Raw genomic sequence first — 22,201 nt, 5'->3', positions numbered from 1 at the left:
TGCCCTTTCTGTTGTTTGTGTGAGATTTTTCTGGCTTTTGAACTCTTTCTACGTGGCCTGACTTGGAAATTGCAGCTGGTGCAGAATGCAGCTGCACAGTTACTTATGGGGACCCCGTGGAGGGCTCATATTCAATCTGCCCTACAGCAATTGCTTTGGCTACTGTTGGAGTTCCAGTTCAGGTTCAAGTTTTTGGTACTGACCTTTAAGGCCCGGGCCCTACATACCTGAGGGTCCGCCTCTCCCAATATGTCCCCTGAAGAGCATTGCACTCTGCAAACACCAACCCCTGGCCCCAACTTGTTGCTCATCCTTGGCCTGACCTTGATCAGAGCCGGGGCTTTTTCAATCCTGGCTCCAACCTGTTGGGATGAGCTGCCAGTCGAAATCTTGGCCCTGATGTAGCTGTCAAAGTTCTGCAGGGTCCACAAAACTTCTGTCGGGCTTAAGTCTAAGGTCATGACTGTGTGGTAACGATATAGGCCTCCCTTCCTTCGCCCCCACCCCATTTTTGATCTTTCCAGTCTGATTAGCCCAATAATAATAATAATAATAATAATAATAATAATAATAATAATAATAATAATAATAATAATAATAATAATAGTGGAGGGTATTTGGGTGGTGGTGGTAGGGAGAAGTATTGGTTTTATCTGTATTTATTATCTGTTGTAAACTCTCAGAGTCCCCTTGTAGGGAGGAACGGTATAAAAATCAAATAACTGTATTCATTTTTTCTTTTCCTTATAATTTGATTTATATACCACCCATCGCCAAGGAGTGGGTTCAGGGCTGTTTACAATAGTTAAAACATCGTATAATATTAAAACATAGTACAACGCCATAAAAGCGCAATAAAACACAGTAGAACTTCAATACTACTCCAGCTTCCGCCAATTGTCGCTTTCCAGCTAGTGAATTTGGCTATTTTAATGGTAAAGCATATCTGGGCCTGGGAGAGAAAGACACATAAAGAGGAAAAGGAGAGGAGAAGAAGAGGCCCAGATGATTCTAAGTCACCATGGCCTCAACCATAGGTAAATAAATATAGAACTCACTGCTTTCATCCTGAGTATTTAGTTGAAATCCTTTTATCTCTCACATTCTGCTCTTTAGATGTTTCTGCTAGAATAGATTGAAGTTTCTAAACCCTCTCTGTCCAAACCGCTTGCTGAAAACGTTCAGTGACAGAATCAATTTTCCTATGGATATCAGGTGCAGATTTTGATCCAGGTCAGCCACGTACGCAGAGGTGGCTTTAGGAAAGCTCACACCTCCCTCCCTTCCTCCCAGTATCTTTGTTCTTTGGAGAATGGGAAGGTCAAAGTTCTATCTTGTTGGAGTTTTGTGCAAAAGGGATATAAGGAAACTTGTACATAAAGCTGACTATGAATACAAAGCACCGATGTGCTTCTCTCGACTTTTCAGTACTGTAGCAATTAGTTTATCCTTTTCCTTTGGGAGGGAATGTTCTAGATACACTACAGGCAGGGTTGCCACTTTGGTATAGGAGATTCTCGGAGGTTGGGGGCAGTGCCTGAAAAGGATGGAGTTTGGGAAGGGAAAGGAGCTGAGTGAGGATGGAATGACATACTGTTGGCCCTCCAAAGCAGCTGTTTCCCTTAGGGCAGCTGTCCCCAACCCCCAGACTGGGACCAGTCCATAGATCAGTCAATACCAGGCCATGGCTCCTCCTCGTCGTCCTCCCCGGCTGCTGCCTCGGGGGCTGCCCTGCCACTCTGTCACTGGCTCAACTTTGGTGCTCTCCAGCGACCGCCATGGCTGGGGCTCCCCCTCGGTGTGGCACTGCGCAGCTACTGCTGACAGTGCCCCCCAGTGGGTGGTGGGAAGTCAGGGGCGCTGGCAGGAAAGCAAGTGGAGCAGGGGCTCAGGCGGCGATGGCGACGTCCCTCGGCAAAAGACTACCCCCCCTGGGCCTCAGTAAGATTGTCAAGCGTTGACCGGTCCCCGGTGATAAAAAGGTTGGGGACCACTGCCTTAGGGGAACGGGTCTCCGGACTCTCGATTCCACTTGGAGGTGGGTAACCCTAACTGCAAGTCCCCTGTTCCTTCCGTCTTCCTCTCACGGTATCATGGCTGACTTCATGTCAGCAGTGCAATCTTTGTGCAGAAGAGAAGAGGACATTCTTCTGTATTCATTATGGCATTATGACCACTTACAAAAAGATATTGACAAGATCCTTTGAAAATTGTCCTGCACTCTGACCTTGACAAGGCGCTCCTAAAATAGAAGTTAAATACTAAATAGCATATGATCGTTAATGTATCCGTTTAAATTACTGTTTTTTTTTTACTCCAAAAAACACCATTGCTGACTTTTATCTAAAAGGTCCCAACTTTAGTCAGCAAGTCATCTAACCACTATTAATATTATTTATTAAATTTATATATCGCCCTCCGATAATAGCTCAGGGCGGTTTGCATGCAGTTAAAATTAACCATTGCCATATAGCTTGTTTCTTACATGAGAAAATCGATTCCCTGCAGTTCACAACTTTTCCTTTGCAATGCTTTGTGATGTAGGGAAACCAAGGGCAGCTACGGCCAGTCTTGCTTCTTTATTTTGAAAGGCAGGATGTCTCAAAAGATTAAATGCAGCTCACAGGGTGCTTTGCAAATGTCAGTGCTTGTTAACCTCATCTCTTGACACTGTGTCCATCTCTCTTTTCCCCTGGCTGATTGGTAGTTTGGTGGTCTCACACTCCCTAAGCCTTTGACGCAAAATAGCCAACTGGACTAAGCCTTTGGAGTGTGCCTGAAAATGATAATGTATGAAATGGCGATGTTCTTTTTGCAGATGCTCTTTTTGGCTAAACATCCGGAAGAAGTTCTTGACAGTTAGAGCAGTTCCTCAGTGGAACAGGCTTCCTCGGAAGGTGGTGGGTTCTCCTTCTTGGGATGTTTTCAAGCAGAGGCTTGATAGCCATCTGACAGAAATTCTGATTCTGTGAACGTAGGCAGATTGTGAGTCGGTGGGCAGAAGGGATTGTGTCGGTGCTTGGTTCCTGTGGCTCTTTCTAGCATACCCAGGGAAATGCCCATTGCTACTTAGGGGTCAGGTGGCGAAATTTCTTGCCAGACTTGCCAGGGATTCTGGATTTGGGGGGGGGGGGGTATCATCTGGGAATGGAATTGGGTTCACTGTGATGGACAGGTAGTTGTGAATTTCCTGCATTCTGCAGGGGGTTGGATTAGATGATCCTGGAGGTCCCTGCTGACTCTATCATTCATACCCTAGAAATCCCATCTCAATGGTACGTGTCCTTAAATATCGTGTTTAGCATCCTCTTATCCTCTTATGAGCCTCTTGTGGCGCAGAGTGGTAAGGCAGCCGTCTGAAAGCTTTGCCCATGAGGCTGGGAGTTCGATCCCAGCAGCCGGCTCAAGGTTGACTCAGCCTTCCATCCTTCCGAGGTCGGTAAAATGAGTACCCAGCTTGCTTGCTGGGGGGTAAACGGTCATGACTGGGGAAGGCACTGGCAAACCACCCGGTATTGAGTCTGCCATGAAAACGCTAGAGGGCGTCACCCCAAGGGTCAGACATGACTCGGTGCTTGCACAGGGGATACCTTTACCTTTACCTTTACCTTTTATCTTCTGTTGCATTTCAAGGAATGTTGGCAGGCAAATGAACTGTATTTGTTTTCTCTTGAGCTTTGGATTTTCAGCAATAAAAAAAAAATCCCCTTTATACACCAACTTTGCTGTTTCTCTTGCAGTGTCTCATCATTGGGGCTGGACCCTGCGGCCTTCGAACAGCCATTGACCTGTCCTTTCTAGGAGCAAAGGTGGTGGTCATAGAAAAGCGTGATGCCTTCTCCCGCAACAACGTTCTGCACCTGTGGCCATTCACGATACATGACCTGCGGGGCCTCGGCGCCAAAAAGTTCTATGGCAAATTTTGTGCAGGAGCCATCGACCATATCAGTAAGTGGCGCCACCTCTTGCTGATCGCAGGAGACTTCCCAGAGGGGAGAAAGAGGAGGTAGACATTTGAGGAGGCGCTCATTTTGGCATGGTAATTTGGTGGCGGTGGTCAAGTTGCAGCTGACCCAAGGCAACCTGTAAGGTTTTCAAGGAAAGAGATGAGCAGAGGTGGTTTCCCATTACTGTTGCCTGCCCCTTTGTAGCAACCCTAGACGTTCTTGGTGGTCTCCGTCCCAGCTATCAACCAGGGCCAACTCTGCTTAGCTTCCAAGATCTGAGGAGACCAAGCTAGCCTGGGCCATCCCAAGTCAGCCTTGCTCCAAAGTGCAGGACATTTTCCAATTTGCTGGCTTGCCTGTTGGGTTTGAAGGGAGAATAAAATCCCAGAAACTCAAACAGGGATTGATTTAAGTGGGTAGTCATGTTGGTTTGAAGTAGCGCAGCAAAATTTGAGTTCAATGGCACTTTTAAGACCAATGAAGATTTATTATTTATTGAGTAAATCTTGATTGGTCGTAAAGGTGCCATTGGACTCAAATTCTATCAAGCGAATTCTATCAAGCGACAGTTGCGTATGTCACCAGCTCCCCTCCGCTTCCCTTAAGTGGGGTTGTGGAGATTGGGTTAGTTCTTTGAACCTTGCCACCACTCTTGTCCTGCTATAACTAATCTTTGTTAAGGATTAGTTGCGGGGTTTTGTTTTATGGTATTGATTTTAATGGGATTGTTTTATGTAACCCACCTCGAGCCTCCGGGGGGAGGCGGGATATAAATAGATGATGATGATGATGATGATGATGATGATATGTATATCCCGCCACTCCCTTGTGGCTCGTGGCGGGTAACAATATCACAAATCCCCATTAAAACCCCATAAAAACAATAATAACATTGCCAATATTACCGGCATGGCAAGAACGGCAGCTCAACTTCCCCTCCCTCCCTCCCACTACTAGCGGGTGGAGAGGAGGTCCTGATGATGTTTTGCTTCGGGTCCGGAACCCGAGTCCCCTGGGGGGGCATAGATCTATTATCAGCCCCGGCCTCAACCATAAACCTGGCGGAAGAGCTCCATCTTGCAGGCCCTGCGGAACGTTCAAAGATCCCGCAGGGCCTGCAGCTCTCCCGGGAGCTCATTCCACCAGGTCGGGGCCAGGACCGAAAAGGCCCTGGCCCTGGTCGAGGCCAGGCGTGCTTCCCTCGGGCCGGGAACGACCAACAGATTTTCACCCGCAGAGCGCAAGGCCCTGCGAGGGGCATAGGGCGATAGGCGGTCCGTCAGGTATGTTGATAGGCGGTCCCTCAGATGATGATGATGATGATGATGATGATGATGATGATCTCCAGAGTAGTCCTTGATTCGGTAAAAAAACAGATTCTCCCAGCTGAGGATGGTCGCCTCAGGACTTTTTAGACTTTGAAAATACTTTCCAGCTCCTTATTGGAATAGTCAGTTCTTTGACAATAATCTCCTTGAGTTGAAGCCTAACTCTGCAAAGTAAACCATGAAAAGATTCCAAAATTTAACCAGTATGAAATCAGTCCATGCTTCATCACAAGCGTTAATACTGGGTCCCTGTATCTCCAGCCCATGTTGCTAGTCAAGAGCCCTTGTCCAATTTGCACTTTGGCCTGTAAAACAGTTTGCAAGATCCTCTAATAGAATAAGCACCCTTCCCTGGCTTGGATTTGGCTGTGCCTATTTGGCTGAATCTGAATCTGTTCAGCCCCATTAAAATCAATGGAGCCAGTAACATCAATGGGAAATTATTCCTTTTCGTCTTATTCCATGGTTTGGGGGGTGGGGAGGGGGGCAGAGGTTTGAGGTAGCAGCACCAAATTTGCAGTGTGACTGCAGAAGCCTCTTCTCAAAGAATCCCGAAGTGTCAAAAAGATTGGATCAGGCGGTCCAGTTCTAAAGGTACCCAAAGAGGGTCCCCCCATCCAGCCTCCATAGTTTCCAGTGCTGAAGGGGAAAAAATCCTGGTCACTTTAAACTTCTCTATCTTCTCATGGCTGAATTGCACCTGACTTGCAGTTCAGCAATTTTGGCCAAGGCTGATTTGGGCAGTTTAACTTAAGGTGAAGTGCGATTCAGACCAGACTTGTCCAAAAAGTGTCTGAATCAACATTGATTCAGGTGCTTTTTGGACTACCTGTAACAAATCAGATATGCCTATCACCCCATGCTTGGCATGTGAAATGAATTCTGAACCAGCAGGGTCTTTATACACAGAACAAGAAAAGAAACAATCATGTCCACAGTAGGCTTAAAAGGCCTTGTTTGTTCCATTTCTCCGCAAAGCCTGCACATGGGCTGGCATTCGTTCATAAGAACAGTAGCTAGCAAGAACGCTGACCCCTTAATTCTGTTAAGCAGCTTTAATACTCATAACAACTTAAAAAAATGTCAGACATGTTGAGCCCCTAGAACAGGGGTAGTCAAACTGCGGCCCTCCAGATGTCCATGAACTACAATTCCCAGAAGCCCCTGCCAGCATTTGCTGGCAGGGGCTTCTGGGAATTGTAGTTCATGGACATCTGGAGGGCCGCAGTTTGACTACCCCTGCCCTAGAAAAACCAACAAAGTCTTTCGGTGAATATGTGTATGTCTTCTTAGACATGTCGCAAACCCGCATCATCAGCTGGTATTCCCTCCTTGCCCCTCTCTCTCTGTGCATAAAAGGGGAAACAAATCTCACAGACATTCACTTCCTGCATTTGATGAAGGCCACGGAATCTAATGCTGCAATAAATGTCTACACACTTTCAAAAGACTCTGTCTGGTTTTTGCTACAACAGCCAAACACGCCGAACCTGCTGGCTTTCGAGAAAGCCATTTTGAGTCACGCTGCCAGTGGCACATTTCCAAGCCCTCCTTCTCTTCCAGTGGCCCTAGCAGGAATTGCTGACCTGTTGCTATCATCTTTGTCTTCTCCTTGGGCAGGTATTCGTCAGCTCCAGTTGATACTCTTGAAGGTCTCCTTGATCCTGGGGGTTGAGATCCATGTCAACGTGGAGTTCCAGGGTCTTGTCTACCCTCCCGAGGACCAGGAGAATGAGAGTAAGTAGAATTGCGACTGGCGGCAACTTGGGGAGGGCTGAAGGTCAAAAGGTCGTGTTGCTCTGCATCTGATGGCGATGGGGCAGTTCTTCTGTACCTGCAGTGGTGTGGGTGCTGCTTCCTTTGCATGGCTCTCAGTAATGAAGACTGCACAGGAGGGGCCGATGGAGTGGTTAAGTGTCCACATCAACCTTGCCAGCGTCAATGCCTTGTTATATGAATCTCTCGAATGGTTGTGCAGCAATTTTGGGGAGGCTGTCTGAATAACCTGAAATCTTTCTGCAGGGATAGGCTGGCGTGCACAAGTCCACCCGAAGACGCATCCCGTATCAGAGTACGAATTCGACGTGATCATTGGAGGGGATGGACGGCGGAACACTTTGGAAGGTAACAGTCTCTGGTGTCGTCTTGTGGCACAGAGCCAGTTTGGTGTAGTGGTTAGGAGTGTGGACTTCTAATCTGGCATGCCGGGTTCGATTCTGCACTCCCCCACATTCAGCCAGCTGGGTGACCTTGGGCTGGCCACAGCACTGATAAAGCTGTTCTGACCGAGCAGGAATATCAGGGCTCTCTCAGCCTCATCCACTCCACAGGGTGTCTGTTGTGGGGAGAGGAATGGGAAGGCGACTGTAAGCCGTTTTGAGCCTCCCTCAGGTAGGGAAAAGCAGCATATAAGAACCAACTCTTCTTCTTCTTCTTCTAGAGCTGGTTCCTCTAATAAGCATCTTTGTAGTTTGCTCTGTCTCATGCGTTCTCCCTAGAAGCGCTTCATACAAATTATCCTGGAGAAGTGACAGGGGAAGCAGTTTTGAGGCTGGCTTTGCTCTTCTTATAGGAGTAAATAGCTTTAAATGGGCATTAGATAGATTCTATAGATAGTCCATTGGTGACTACTAGTCCTGATGACTGCAGGCAACCTTGCATTCAGGGGCACAAAACCTCTGAATTGGTGGGGCTCCTGTTTTGCTGTGGAGTTCCCGGGTTCAGTTGCTGGTATTTTCCAATAAAAGTGTCTCATGCAGATGTGCTGGGAAAGGCTTTTTTCCCAGACAAGAGGATGTATTCTCCCAACAGGCAGTTGGTTTAAACCTGTTTCAAGAAGCCTTCGTCAAGGAGTGTACGGTCATCTTCTATTAATCGTAGTCATCACATAACCTCAATATCACCAATATTGATGCTCTGGAGATGGAAGTCCCAGAGATATTGTAAAAATATACGAGTTTTGCAGCTCGTCAGTGGCATTTGGCTACCAGCTGCCCAGTAGTCATACATATGGCAAACAGTCACTTGTGTCATTCATAAAGATTATGACAGAGATGCTTTCTTCTCCTTATGTTTTCAGGATGCAGGACTAGATGGACCACTGGTCTGATCCATCAGGGCTCCTTATGTTCTCAGGATGCTGTCCTTGATGGACCCCTGGTCTGACCCAGCAGGGCTCTTCTGATGTTCTTAGGATGCTGGACTAGATGGACCTCTGGTCTGACCCAGCAGGGCTGTTCTTACATAGCAGCTTAAGCAGCCTGTGTAAAGTATTCCCTGCAATACGAGTAGTCAACATGTGTGCTTATTTCTCTGCCTAATTGGTCAAATGTGTCCCTGTCTCTCCCTTGGGTATATTAAGGTATGTGCTGAGCAACCCTCCTCTTTGCAAAAGAGGGAGTCTCATCTTGCTGCCTGGTTCTGACCAAGGGGCTTCCACTGCCCCTGCTGCCTTGAACACTCTCCAGAAATGTCGGCAGCGCTCATATCCTTTGCATGTCTGCAGTGCGCCCTTTTGTTGCCAAGGGGAGCCTCTGACCCTGAGTTCTGCTTTTGTCGCCCTTTCCTCCTTCAACGGGCAGGCTTTCGGCGAAAAGAGTTCCGAGGCAAGCTGGCCATCGCCATCACTGCCAACTTCATCAACCGCAACACCACAGCGGAAGCCAAAGTCGAAGAGATAAGCGGAGTGGCCTTCATATTCAACCAGAAGTTCTTCCAGGACCTACGAGAAGCAACAGGTTTGTGGAAGCTACTGAGGCTCGAAATCTGGCCGCTCTGTCCATTTCTGTAATCTCCCTTCAGTTTGCAGGACTTCATCGGTTTTCTCTGTTGATTCTCATCTCCCCGTGAGACCCCCCTTTCCAAATGCATGTCAAAGTCTGTGCCCCCCTCCCCGACTGTTGCTTTTGCACTCCAGTAAGGAAGTTCTCAGCCACTTGGGACATTGTGGGTAGCCTCCAAGCAGCCTCTTGGAACGTATGAGGCCTGCTTGGTTTCTAGCCAGGACGTCACCACAGCTGTGCTTCCTGTGTGCAACTTTGCTGTACGATAAATAACACTGTGGTGGAAGACTCGGTGTTTTCTTCCTGGTGGGAGCAATGGCGGAGAGTCCAGTCAATGCTCATCTGGGTGTCTGTCTCATAATGGTTTCTTGGGGCTTCTTTTGCCAGGGCCTAAAGCTGGACTGCTTTGGAAGCTTTTCACACATGCACCCTGCCCCTGTGTTCATGGCTTGGAAAAGTCTTAAATTTCTAAAGAGAACCAGCATGGTGTAATGCAGCCTTTCTCAATCTTTTTTTACCATTGAGAACCCCCTGAAACATTTTTCAGGTTTCAAGAGACCACAGATGTGGTGCGATCATGCAGAAATATGGTTGGGAAACAAAGCTGTGTAGACAGCCCTCTGTGCCCCCTACCCTTTCCTCCCCCTTCAGGCCAATCATTGGCCATTTTGGGAAGAGGAGAAGGGTCAACGTGACCCACATATCGCCTGGAAAACGTTTAACAAGCGTAAAAATATATGTATTTAAAAAATTAACTCCCACCCATTCGGGCAACCCTTCCAGGGATGTCCAAAACCCCCAGAGTTTCATGAGACCCTAGTTGAGAAAGTCTGGTGTAATGTTAGAGGGCTAGGCTAGGGACTGGGAGACCCAGGTTCAAATCTTTCCTCTGCTATGGAAGCCAGTTGGGGATGGACTTGGGTCAACTCTTCACTCTAAGCTCAACCTACCGCACAGGGTTGCTGCTCTGAGGATAAAATGGAAGAGTTGGGTATGATGTAAGCTGCATTGGGGTCCCCATTGGGGAGCAAAGCAGTCTAGGAATTGCTAACATAATAACAAACCTCCTTGTGAGCCAGTTCTGCATTGCTATTCTTCTCTAGGCACTTTGTTTATTATGTCTTGAACAACTGAGCTGGCTCTCTTTGGACTCCCATCTAATCCTTTAATTCTTCCAGCTCCTCCAGGAACTCCAGGGAGAAGCTTTTTTCCACCCTGTGATGTGTAGAGCAGGGGTAGTCAACCTGTGGTCCTCCAGATGTCCATGGACTACAATTCCCATGAGCCCCTGCCAGCAAACGCTGGCAGGAGCTCATGGGAATTGTAGTCCATGGACATCTGGAGGACCACAGGTTGACTACCCCTGGTGTAGAGGGTCTTTCCTCGAAGTGCTTTTCAAAGACAATCTGATAAGGAACCCACATTGTAGTTTAAAGCCCCTGAATGTGACTCTTGGCTCCTGACACTTTTTCAATAAAATACAAGAAGATCTACAGTACACCACAGGGCACTGCTGTCCACAGGATATCTCGTGTAAGCAGTTGTTGTGTCCGCACCTGGCCCTGCCTGCCACCCCTACTGCTGTTTAGGGTAGATACCTTCCACATTTTCTTCTTCTCGACTGGGTCTCCCTCTGCCTTGTTGAGCTTGCAGATAAAACGACAAGCCAATCTTCAAGGTGCTTACTCAGAGCTGAATTCTGTTTTCCCTTTAACATGCACTTTCTGCCTCTCCCTGTTGTCATTTTTAATGACTTCTCACAAGTCTGATAGTCTTGGAGGAGAAGTGAGTGACTACCTATCTCCCAGCAGGGCCAGAGTTCACTCAGTGAACGCCCTAAGCATGGAGGTGCTGGCCTAATGGGCCAATAAAAGGCCGTAACCTCCCTTCCTTGGCCTTTTCTCCAGTGAGTTTTCCTGGGGTTCCGTGTAGCTTCAGGACTGTTATCTGTTGCCGTCATAATGAGCAACACAAGGGTGGGGAAGGGCTCTCTGGATAACCATGACTTGCAGTCTCAATGTTGAGTTCTCTTCACAGCCCAGTGAACTTGGTTGCTGAAGCTGCTCTTACAATGAGAACATAAGAGAAGCCATGTTGGATTGGGCCGGTGGCCCACCCTGTCCAACAGTCTGTGTCACAAAGTCCCCAAAACCCAGGTGCCATCAGGAGGTCCACCAGTGGGACCAGAACTCCAGATGACACCAAATTGGGAAGGGTAGCAAATACCCCAGAAGGTAGATATAGAGTTCTATGAGATCTGCACACATTTGGAAAATTGGGGTCCCGCCCTATCCTAAGCATTTCTATACTGAACAAGGAAAATCAAAACCCAGATTTATACCATGAGGATCATGGTATTTGGTCCTTGGTTGGGATCAGCTGAGTTGGTTTGGGGAATATGAGTTTATACCGCCATCTTCATAACTGTTTGATATTGTGGATAATGCTGTTTTAATGGGGTTTTATGTGTTATTCTGTTTTGTTGATTTGTTCTGTAAGCTGCTTTGAGGCGACATTTGTGAACAGAGGCAGGGTATAAATCCAAAAATAAGGAAATAAACAAATGAGAATAAGATGCAATTCAATAAGGATAAGTTAAGAGTTTAAATCTGGTTCACAAGGATGAGAAGCGTGTACACTGGATGGGAGATACACTCTTGAGTAGCTGTGTGTGTGAATGAGATCTTGGGGTACTTGTGGACTGTAAGCTAAATATGAATGGACAGGGTGATGCGGAAGTAAAGAGGGAGAATGCATTACAGGGCTTAATCAGCAAAGACATCACATCAAAATTGCACAGTGTCAATCCCACTGTATACCACATTGGTCAGACCCCACCTGGAGTCCTGTGTGCAGTTCTGGAGGCCTCACTTCAAAAAGGACATGAACAAAATTGAGAGGGTTCAGAGGAGAACAACAAGGAGGATCCAGGGCCTTGGGACCAAGCCCTATGAGGAAAGGCTTGAGGGGAATGTTCAGCCTGGAGAAGAGGAGGTTGAGAGGGAACATGATGGCTGTCTTTAAATATCAGAAAGGTTGTCATTTAGAGAAGGACAGGGAAAGGTTCTTGTTGGCAGCAGAGAACAGGACACGCAGTAATGGGTTTCAATTACATGGAGAACAATATCGGTTATGTGTCAGGAAAAATGTTTTCATAGAGTAGTTGAGCAGAGGGATGGGCTGCCTAAAGAGGTGGGGAGCTTCCCCTCACTGGCAGACTTTAAGCAGTGGCTGGATAGAGTCATCCTGGACGCTTTAGGCTGATCCTGCATTGAGCAGGGGCTTGCACTGGATGGCCCTTTGCAACTCTATGATTCAAAGCTCTATGATTCTAAGCCCAAGGACCAAGAATACAGAGCATCACTGCCCCAGTCACTACCCCAAGACATCACAATGAGGGGCAGTATATAAATTGCATGAATACGTGAATAAATAGCATTCCATCTATACCTTGTGGCTAATAGCCACCCATGGACTTCCCCACCATGCGTTGATCGAATCCCCTCTTGAAGCTGGCTATAACAATGTCACATGTGATTGGACAACATTTCAGAGGTTGTTTTGCTCTTCTGTTGTATATTGACTAGGCCACTGCTTGACTCTCTGTTTCCGCTTCTGTCTCAGGCATTGATCTGGAGAACATCGTCTACTACAAAGATGACACCCACTATTTTGTCATGACTGCCAAAAAGCAGAGCTTGCTGGATAAAGGAGTCATACTGCATGTGAGTGTGCGCGCGTTTTTAAGAATCTCCGAAACCTTTGACTATGTCTCAATGGACGAGTCTAGCCCGGTTAGTTAATTTATTAAGTGTGTATTTTTGCTTTCCTTCCATGGAAGTCAAGGTTGCATGGAGGGAGTTCCCATGCAAGCACGGATAAGGTCCGGATCAGCTTTTATTTATCGCATTAGTGTTCTTGCATTCTGGTGTAGCTAACAGTTTAGAACCCAGCATTACAATGATAAAACTACTGTGCATGGTACATAAAAGAGGTGCAGCGCATATTGCAGCTGTCATCTCTCCAAGGCCGCTGCGCTGGATTGCCAGCCACAGCAGCAGCAGGGAAACCACACAAGCCTGTTCTTGTGTGGAGAAACCCCAGGAGATTTGAGACCATCCCCTGCATGCATCTGTTTGGCATGCAGAAGGTCCTCAGCATCTTCATTTAAAAGAACAGGACAATTGGTGCTGTGAAACAGGGGTAGTCAACCTGTGGTCCTCCAGATGTCCATGGACTACAATTCCCATGAGCCCCTGCCAGCTTCTGCTGGCAAGGACTCATGGGAATTGTAGTCCATGAGCACCTGGAGGACCACAGGTTGACTACCCCTGCTGTGAAAGACCTCAGAATGAGGCCCTGGAGAGCCGTTCCCAGTCCAAGTAGATAATACCGACCTGGATGCACTGACGGTTTGGTTTAGTAGTAGAGGGCAGATTGATGGGATTTTAGGTGATCCGGATCCTCCTCCCTTGTACGGCAGGACTATGCAGACACGGAGCTCCTCCTCTCGAGGGAGAACGTGGACCAGGAGGCTTTGCTCAACTATGCCAGGGAAGCAGCCGACTTCTCGACCAGCCAGCAGCTGCCATCGCTGGACTTTGCCATCAACCACTACGGACAGCCAGACGTGGCCATGTTTGACTTCACGTGCATGTATGCCTCCGAGAACGCGGCCATGGTTCGGGAAGTGAACCATCACCAGCTACTTGTGGCGCTGGTCGGAGACAGCTTGTTAGAGGTTCGTTGCGTTCCCCAACACCCCCCCCCCCCACTGGCTTAGTTAACTGTTTGCTTCGTTAGTGTTTGGCTTAATTCCTTGCCTGTCATGAAATCTCAAGAAACATCAGTGTTTGAATTTATGTAGAAGAAGGAGAGTTGGTTTTTATACCCTGTTTTTCACTGCCTGAAGGAGTCTCAAAGCGGCTTATAGTCACCTACCCTTCCTCTCCCCAGCACAGACATTCTGTGAGGTAGTGGAGGCTGAAAGAGCTTCGAGAGAACTGTTCTGTGAGAGTAGTTCTAACAGGACTCTGATGAGCCCAAGGTCACCCAGCTGGCTGCATGTGGAGGAGGAGGGGGAATCAAACCCAGCTCTCCTGATTAGAAGCTGCCGCTCTTAACCGCTGCACCAAGCTGGCTCTCTGCCATTGTTGATGTTCAAGGCGTGTTACAGAATGACAAGGTCATTCAGAGAATCACAGTCTCTGCAAAGCAGAAAGGACATTGTCCCAAGGGGGTTTGGAGTCTGATCTGTAGACCACGCCACGTTCGTGGAAAAGCTCACTGTAGAAATAGAGCAGGTGAAGGAATTGAGAGAAATTTAAAAATCTTAAGGGAAATTGAATTTTAGAAGAATTTATCTTCGGGGGGGGGGGGAAGGCCTACTGAGAGTAATTCATTTTTCTGAACATGGGAGAAAGGCTTCAGCAAAATGCATCTCCCAATGGAACGCTAGAGGTTCAGGCCTTCATCTGTATGACGTTTGTCACTCACAAGCCAGCGTGGTGTCATAGTTAAGAATGGTTGACTCTGATCTGGAGAACAGGGTTTGATTCCCCACTTCTCCACAGTGAGCCTGCTGGGTGGTGACCTTGGGCCTGTCACAGATCTCTCAGAGGTCTCTCAACCCCACCTGCCTCACAGGGTGTCTATTGTGGGGAGAGGAAGGGAAGGCGATTGTAAGCCACTACAAGAAACACGAGTGAGTCACAGTTCTCTCAGAGGTCTCTCATCATTACCTACCTCACAGGGAGTGGGGAGAAGAAGGGAAGGCAATTGTGTTGTGGGGAGAAGAAGGGAAGGCGATTGTAAGCCACTTTGAGACTCCTTCGGGTAGAGAAAACCTACTCCTTCACAAGACCATCGATCGAGGGAACATGCATCTGAGCTTAGCCGGTAGCAGGCATTGAGATGGTGCTGTTATTCCTCTTTCCCCACTTTTTTCCCCACTGTGCTGGTAAAACAGGTCAAAAGCCCTGAGTAAAAAAAATAATAATGCTTTAAACCTCTGAGTTCTGTTGTGCTATATAAACAGATAGCTATCTCAGGTCATTCAAGAGCCAGTGTGGTGAAGTGGTTAAAGTGTTGGACTAAGATCTGGGAATCCCCATCCTGCCACAGAGGTTCAGTGGTCACCACCTTGGGCCAGTCACATCCCCTCAGCCTAGCCTGTTGTGTGAGGATAAATCGGAGGAAGGGAGCATGATGTAAGCTTGAAGACTTCTGAAGGCTTCTGCTGCTTGAAGGCTCACTGGTGGTCTTCAAGCAGCGCTTGGACAGATCCTAATCCTGAATGCTTGAGGCTGATCCTGCCTTGAGCTGGGGGTGGGACTAGATGGCCTGGATGGCCCCTTCCAACTCTAGGATTCTGTGAGTCTAGTTCAGCAGTGGAAGGGGCTGCCTAAGGAGGTGGGGAGCTCCCCCTCACTGGTGGTCTTCAAGCAGCGGCTGGACAGATCCTAATCCTGGATGCTTGAGGCTGATCCTGCCTTGAGCTGGGGGTGGGACTAGAGGGTCTGTCTGGCCCCTTCCAACTCTAGGATTCTGTACCACATTACAGGTGTAGGTCTTGGCGACATGGAAGCCCTGCCATTTCTGTGTTTCCTCTCCTTCGTGGAGCGCTGTCACTTCCATTCCCGTTGCTCCCTTCTTGCTCCCCATTGCTGTGAAAGGGATTGGCTCAGAAGAGCCTGTAGTCTTACAGCAAGCAAGCAATATTTTAGGAGTCCAGGGAATGCTGAAACCTCCCTGGCATGCATCTTGGACTCCCAGGGAGAGACTGGCTCTCAAAGCAACCTTATAGACATCTTTTCCCCGAAGGCTTTTTTCCTCCCACCTCTCTTCTTCTCTCCGACCTTCCGCACCCGCTTGCCAAATCCTTCCGTCTTGCTCTTTTGCAGCCGTTCTGGCCGATGGGGACTGGGATCGCCAGGGGCTTTCTGGCTGCCATGGACTCCGCCTGGATGGTACGAAGCTGGTCTTTGGGAACGAGTCCTCTGGAGGTCCTTGCCGAGAGGTAAGGAGAAGGGAAGGGCATTGTTAAAAAAAAAAAAAGTGTTGACGTTTGTCCAGCAATGTGCTGAAAGGCGGTAACTCTTTTTGTGCATTACAAACTTCCACATGGGGAAGAAAAAAAACCAGGCAGCGGAAGGCTTAATTGGCTGAAACTAGTGAGATGCAGGCTGCTCAAGCTGTCCTCTTGCTGTCCTCGTTACCTGGAAACAATGATCAATTCTGAACAACCTGAAAGGCCTTTGAGCCAGACAGAAACTAACGATGACCATCTTTGCCTTTGCCACACTTCATCCTTTCTCCAATGGCTCAATGGTCCTTACACGGTCTGGACCCTGCATACCTGAAGGTCTGCCTCTATATGCCTTCCCAAAGAGCATTCTGCTCAGCAAATTTCAACTCTCCGGATGTCCCTGTCCCAGAGAGGTACGCTTGGCCTCAGCCAGAGCCTGGTCTTTCTCAGCCCTGGCTCCAGTCTGGTTGAACAAGCTCCCTGTGGAGACCCAGGCCTTGCAGAACTTGTGTATAGGGGTTTTTATTGGGGTTTTAACACTCTAACCCGCCTCGAGCCTTTGGAGAGAGGCGAGTAATAAATATAATAAATAATAATAATAACAAAGTTCTGAAAGGCCTTCAAAATGGCGTTCTTCCACCGTGCATGTGGTTGAGGACAAGGTATACCTCCTTACCATCTATATGTACCTTCTGCCTAGTCCCCTGTGTCTGGGATTCTTCGCAGACTGCTCACACACATCTTATCCAGGCCAGAAACTGCAATTCCATTGGTTGTGTGCCTGGTTCATCGGGGAATTATTACTGGTCGGAGCGAATGCTCAATCGACACATTTTTAAATAGATACAGTTTCAGTTCCTGTATGTTTTTATTGTAATTGGGTTTTATTTATCGAATTGTTGGAAGCTGCCCTGAGACCGTTTTGGAGAGGGGTAGCCTAAAAGTCGAAAAATAAATAAATAAAAGTCAAATCGGATTTATGGAAATCCCATAGGATTTCCAAGGCAGGCGATGTTTGGAATTGTTTTGGGACTGCCTGCATCTATGTAGTGACCCTGGGCTTCCCTGGTGGTCTTCCATGCAAATCCTAGCCAAGGAGATTATACTAATCTGAGCTCCTGCCACGTTCCAGTTGTCTTCTCCAAGAAGCAGACTCTTCATTAAGGAATTCTCTTTATTAAGAAGTTAATGAATCAAGTACATGGCTACTCTTTGTTGAAACTGGGTATCCAGGCAATGGCCCAGATTTAAGATGTTCCCGATCCCCTCCCACAGCCCCCCTTGGCACCAAACCCCAGGTGGGTTCCCACTCACCTAGCCTGCTAAGCAAAAGGGAGTTAAGTGCTACCCTACTACCCAAGGTCATAAGATATAACAATAAACAGTAGAGACATTTATACTTTTTACAGGGCAGTATTAGTTTGCACCAAGTTGGCTTTTGCGCAAAATACCAACAGCTTAGTTCTTTGCCTTACACGACGGTAACTAGCCTTGGCGTCTCTTCTTTCCCAGAGAGAGCATCTATAGGTTGCTGCCTCAAACCACCCCCGAGAATGTGAGCAAAAACTTCAGCCAGTACAGCATTGATCCCATCACCAGATACCCCAACATCAACGTCAACTTTCTGCGGCCAAGCCAGGTGATTGCTTTGGTTGCTGAGCATTCCTGCTGCGGTTCATGTTGCGTAGATCCTGCACTGCCTTTGATGTATCTGAACCTCCAGTTGCCTCTTCATTGGATGAGGTTTGGGAGGGAATGGCTGGAACAGCAGGGAAGGTCACGGCTTTGTGTGGATGGAAGGGTAGGTGGAATAAGGGGAACTGGGTGCAGAGCTCTGTCCGGAAGGGGAAATGTCTGCACAGAACCGGCTTAATGTAATGATGAAGAGCGGCAGCCTCTGATTTGTAGATCCGGGTTTGAGTCTCCATCGCTCCTCCACATGCAGCCAGCTAGGTGACCTTGGGCCAGTTAAAATTCTCTCAGAGTTCTCTCAGCTCCACCTGCCTCACGGAGTGTCTGTTGTGGGGAGAGGAACGGAAGGCGATTGTAAGCTGCTTTGAGACTCCTTCAGGGAGTAGAAAGTGGGGTACAAAAAAACAGCATGGATTTTGTTTAGTGCATTTAAAAAAAATAGAGGAAAAGGTAGAGAGGAACCTGGGGAACCAAATAAGCAAAGTTATTTGGAAAGTCCGTGGGATCAGAAGGAAGGTAGAACATATGTACGAAGAGGACTTGCTGAGATCTTCTGAGCCAGCTTGATGCAGTTGGTTAAGTGGTTCTCTAATCTGGAGAACCGGGTTTGATTCCCCACTTTTCCTCCACATTCAGCCAGCTGGGTGGCCATGAGCCAGTCTCAATTCTCTCAGAGCTCTCTCAGCCCGTCCTACTTCGTAGGATGTCTGCTGTGGGGAGAGGGAGGGTAGGTGAACGTAACCCGCTTTGTGGAGTGAAAAGTGGGGTATAAAACCCAACTCTCTTCTCTCTCTCTCTCCAAGTCGATGATCATGGGCCAAAAAGATCGAGATGGAGAGCAAAATACATAGGATGTCATGTGAATTCCTTCCCTGCTTCTACTAAGTTGTGACAACTTTGTACTCTGTGCAGACTCTGAGCCTTCTAAAAGGTCCTTTAAAATGCACATTTGCAACGTGCAATAGAAAGATGTCCTCGTCCCAGTTTGATCATGTTGTGTTGAAATACACCCCTGTCCTGTTAACTTGCTCTTTCTGAAGCTTGGTGAGACGCACTTAATCTTTTGTTTCTCCCTGCAGGTGCGTCACTTGTACGATACAGGAGACTTGAAAGACATTCACCTGGAAATCGAGAATCTGGTGAACTCCAGAACACCCAAGCTGTTACGGAATGGTAGGCTTCATCTCTGTCCCGTGTGTCTGCCTTTTCTCCCTGCCGTTCCTCTTTCTGGTTCTTAGAGCCAAATGTGTACAGGCCGCTGCTAAGGGCATCCTCAGGTGCTTCAGGAACTTTTCAAGAGCATCAGCTGGGGTGTTTTCTTGAAGATTGTGTTGTTGTTGTTGCTGTTAGGTGCGAAGTTGTGTCCGACCCATCGCGACCCCATGGACAATGATCCTCCAGGCCTTCCTGTCCTCTACCATTCCCCGGAGTCCATTTAGGTTTGCACCGACTGCTTCAGTGACTCCATCCAGCCACCTCATTCTCTGTCGTCCCCTTCTTCTTTTGCCCTCGGTCGCTCCCAGCATTAGGCTCTTCTCCAGGGAGTCCTTCCTTCTCATGAGGTGGCCGAAGTATTTGAGTTTCATCTTCAGGATCTGGCCTTCTAAAGAGTAGTCAGGACTCTTGTATAGAGGCCACAAATCCAACACTGAATTTTTTTTTTGATGTTCTCTCTTTGGTTTCTCAGTTCGGTAAACATTACCTGTGTTTTCAGCTTTTGAAGTGCACATACACACACGCACACAAGAACCTCAAATCATTTTTTTAAATATTTGCCACCATGCAGACTTTTTGAGAGGGTACATTTTTGAGAGGGTTGTGATGCCTTTTGTTAAAAATAAGACAGCAGTTCTTTTTAAAGGAGGAAGCCAAGGTTGTTATTGGTTGCTGTTTTGTTTTTGTTTTGTATTAGATTACAGCATTGAAGCTTAGAATAACAAAGGATCAGTTCAGCTGTAACACCGTGGGTGTGGTTGGTTTGTGAAATCAGGCTTTGGCCTGCAAAGGAACACTGAAATCCTGAATGAAGTTTGAAACCTGTGGCACCTTTAAGACCAACCATGTTATATTCAAGGATAGCAGGGAAAAATGTTCACAGTGGTGGAATCAGCTGCCTAAGGAGGTGGGGAGCTCACCCTCGCTAGCAATCTTTAAGCTGTGGCTGGACAGATCCTTATCCTGGATGCTTTAGGCTGCTCCTGCATTGAGCAGGGGGTAGGACTAGATGGCCTGTCTGGCCCCTTCCAGCTCTATGAGTCTATGAATCTAAACATCAGCTGGACAGATACTTATGGGTGCTTTCATCTGCCCCTGCATTGAGCAGGGGGTTGGACTAGATGGCCTGTCTGGCCCCATTGAGCAGGGGGTTGGACTAGATGGCCTGTCTGGCCCCTTCCAGCTCTATGAGTATGAATCTAAACATCAGCTGGACAGATACTTATGGGTGCTTTCATCTGCCTCTGCATTGAGCAGTGGGTTGGACTAGATGGCCTGTATGTCCCCTCCAAACTCTAGGATTCTCTGAACGCTTACACCTTGAATAAAACTTTGTTGGTCTTAAAGTTGCTATTGTACTCAAACTTTGTTCTGCTGGTTCAGACCAACACAACTACACTATTGAAATCATGATTTGGTTGCCAATTGCTGCTTCCATTGCATTAGCTTTGCCCCAACAGGATGTGAAAGCAGTCCCAACTAAGCCAAGATTTCTGTATTTGTCAGCCATGCAAAACCACAGTTAATGGCAGCTGCGGCTAATACTCCACCGTCAAACCACAGATTCAGGTTCTGTTTTGGCAGTCACTAGATGCCCCTGGTAAGTGGAATGGCCCATGATTGGGAGATCCCCCTAACCGTAATTAGTTGAACTAGACCATCGTTTTGTATGACACCTGAACTAAGTGAAATACTTCCGAGCTTGGTTCAACACTTGACAACCAACCCACTTTGATTATTTTGTTTCAGAGTCGGTGGCTCGCTCTAGCAAACTGCTCGGCTGGTGTCAGAGGCAGACGGATGGATACGCCGGTGTCAACGTAACGGACCTTACAATGTCCTGGAAGAGTGGCCTAGCGTTGTGTGCCATTATCCATCGATACCGTCCTGACCTCATGTAAGTAACTGAACTGAACTGGAGAGGGTGTCGAGGTTACTGAAAAGGCTGTATAATGACCCTCTTGTGATAGAGGGTAAGGTGACACTTGTTAGTAAACTCAAGCAGGGATTACCAACCAGGGATCTGTGGATCTCTGTGGATCTGCAGGAGCTTCGAAGGGGATCCACAGGAGTTCTGAAGTTGTGTGGTATGGGGGAAGGGGTGGTCTGGGACGTCTTCTCAGCTCCTGTTCTTCTTTCTGGCCTACATGTGGCAGATCCACCATAATAGTAGTAAAGGCGGTGGGTGGGAAGGAGCAAAGGGAGAGCTAAGGGTACAGGTAATGATGTCACTTCTGGGGGCATGGGGGGACACGTGGCCAGATGACATCACTTCCGGGGTTCCTCAAAGTCTAAAAAAATATTTCAGGATCTCCTGGACGGTCAAAAATTTGATATAGGCCCTTCCAGACTCATTTGCGAGGCACTCCTGGGGAAGTTTGAGACCACAAATTCTCCTTATCATTTGAGCTCAGCATTGTCTTTTCTGCTTTGCAGAGACTATGATTCTCTGGATGAACACAACGTGGAGAAGAATAACCAGCTGGCCTTTGACATTGCTGAGAAGGAGTTTGGGATCTCTCCCATCATGACCGGTAAAGAGATGGCATCGGTTGGCGAGCCAGACAAGCTGTCCATGGTCATGTATCTCACTCAGTTCTACGAGATGTTCAAGGATTCCCTGTCTTCCAACGGTAAGAAAACTTTGGCCTGTTTGCTAGACAGTGCACGGGGTTTCTGGGGTCAGCAAGCTGTTTTTGTACACTCTGAGACTGTACCAGGGCTTGACTTCAGGGGGGGAGAGATTGTGGCTCAGTGGGTTAATCATCTGCTTTGCATGCAGAAGGTTCCCAGTTCAGTCCCGGGCATCTCCAGTTAAAAACATCAGGCAGTAGGTGATGTGAAACAGGGGTAGTCAACCTGTGGCCCTCCAGATGTCAATGGACTACAATTCCCATGACCCCCTGCCAGTGAAGGCTGACAATAGCTCATGGGAATTGTAGTCCATGGACATCTGGAGGCCACAGTTTGCTCACACCTGGACTAATGGTTTGGTTCAGAATTAGGCAGCTGCACATGAGTGCCTTGCCATGATTTAGCTCTCTTACCAAAGTACCACATGACAGGCACATGCCATCTGGGTGAAGAGTTGGGTTTTAAACCTCACTTTTCACTGCCCAAGGGAGTCTCAAGGTGGCTTACAAACGCCTTCCCTTTCCTCTCCTCACAACAGACACCCTGTGAGGTAGGTGGGGCTGAGAGAGCTCTGAC

General features: G+C 47.8%; 1 protein-coding gene across 18 annotated transcripts in view; it reads left to right on the top strand.

The window, feature by feature from the left end:
- MICAL3 (microtubule associated monooxygenase, calponin and LIM domain containing 3) overlaps positions 1–22,201 on the top strand; it is a 237,879-nt gene that overhangs the window by 86,285 nt on the left and 129,393 nt on the right. For all 18 annotated transcript variants that reach the window (XM_077340661.1, XM_077340668.1, XM_077340665.1 and 15 more), the window contains exons 3-13: positions 3,741–3,948; positions 6,896–7,012; positions 7,298–7,399; positions 8,857–9,012; positions 12,682–12,782; positions 13,541–13,798; positions 15,960–16,075; positions 17,597–17,723; positions 18,856–18,949; positions 20,741–20,888; positions 21,428–21,624. In XM_077340661.1, coding sequence (XP_077196776.1) covers positions 3,741–3,948; positions 6,896–7,012; positions 7,298–7,399; positions 8,857–9,012; positions 12,682–12,782; positions 13,541–13,798; positions 15,960–16,075; positions 17,597–17,723; positions 18,856–18,949; positions 20,741–20,888; positions 21,428–21,624 — 1,624 coding nt within the window. The remainder of the gene's footprint in view (positions 1–3,740; positions 3,949–6,895; positions 7,013–7,297; positions 7,400–8,856; positions 9,013–12,681; positions 12,783–13,540; positions 13,799–15,959; positions 16,076–17,596; positions 17,724–18,855; positions 18,950–20,740; positions 20,889–21,427; positions 21,625–22,201) is intronic.

This window comes from Paroedura picta, chromosome 5, assembly GCF_049243985.1.
Source record: "Paroedura picta isolate Pp20150507F chromosome 5, Ppicta_v3.0, whole genome shotgun sequence".
Lineage (NCBI taxonomy): Eukaryota > Metazoa > Chordata > Lepidosauria > Squamata > Gekkonidae > Paroedura > Paroedura picta.
The sequence above is the reverse complement of the archived record's forward strand: the minus strand, read 5'-3'. Positions and strand labels throughout refer to the sequence as shown.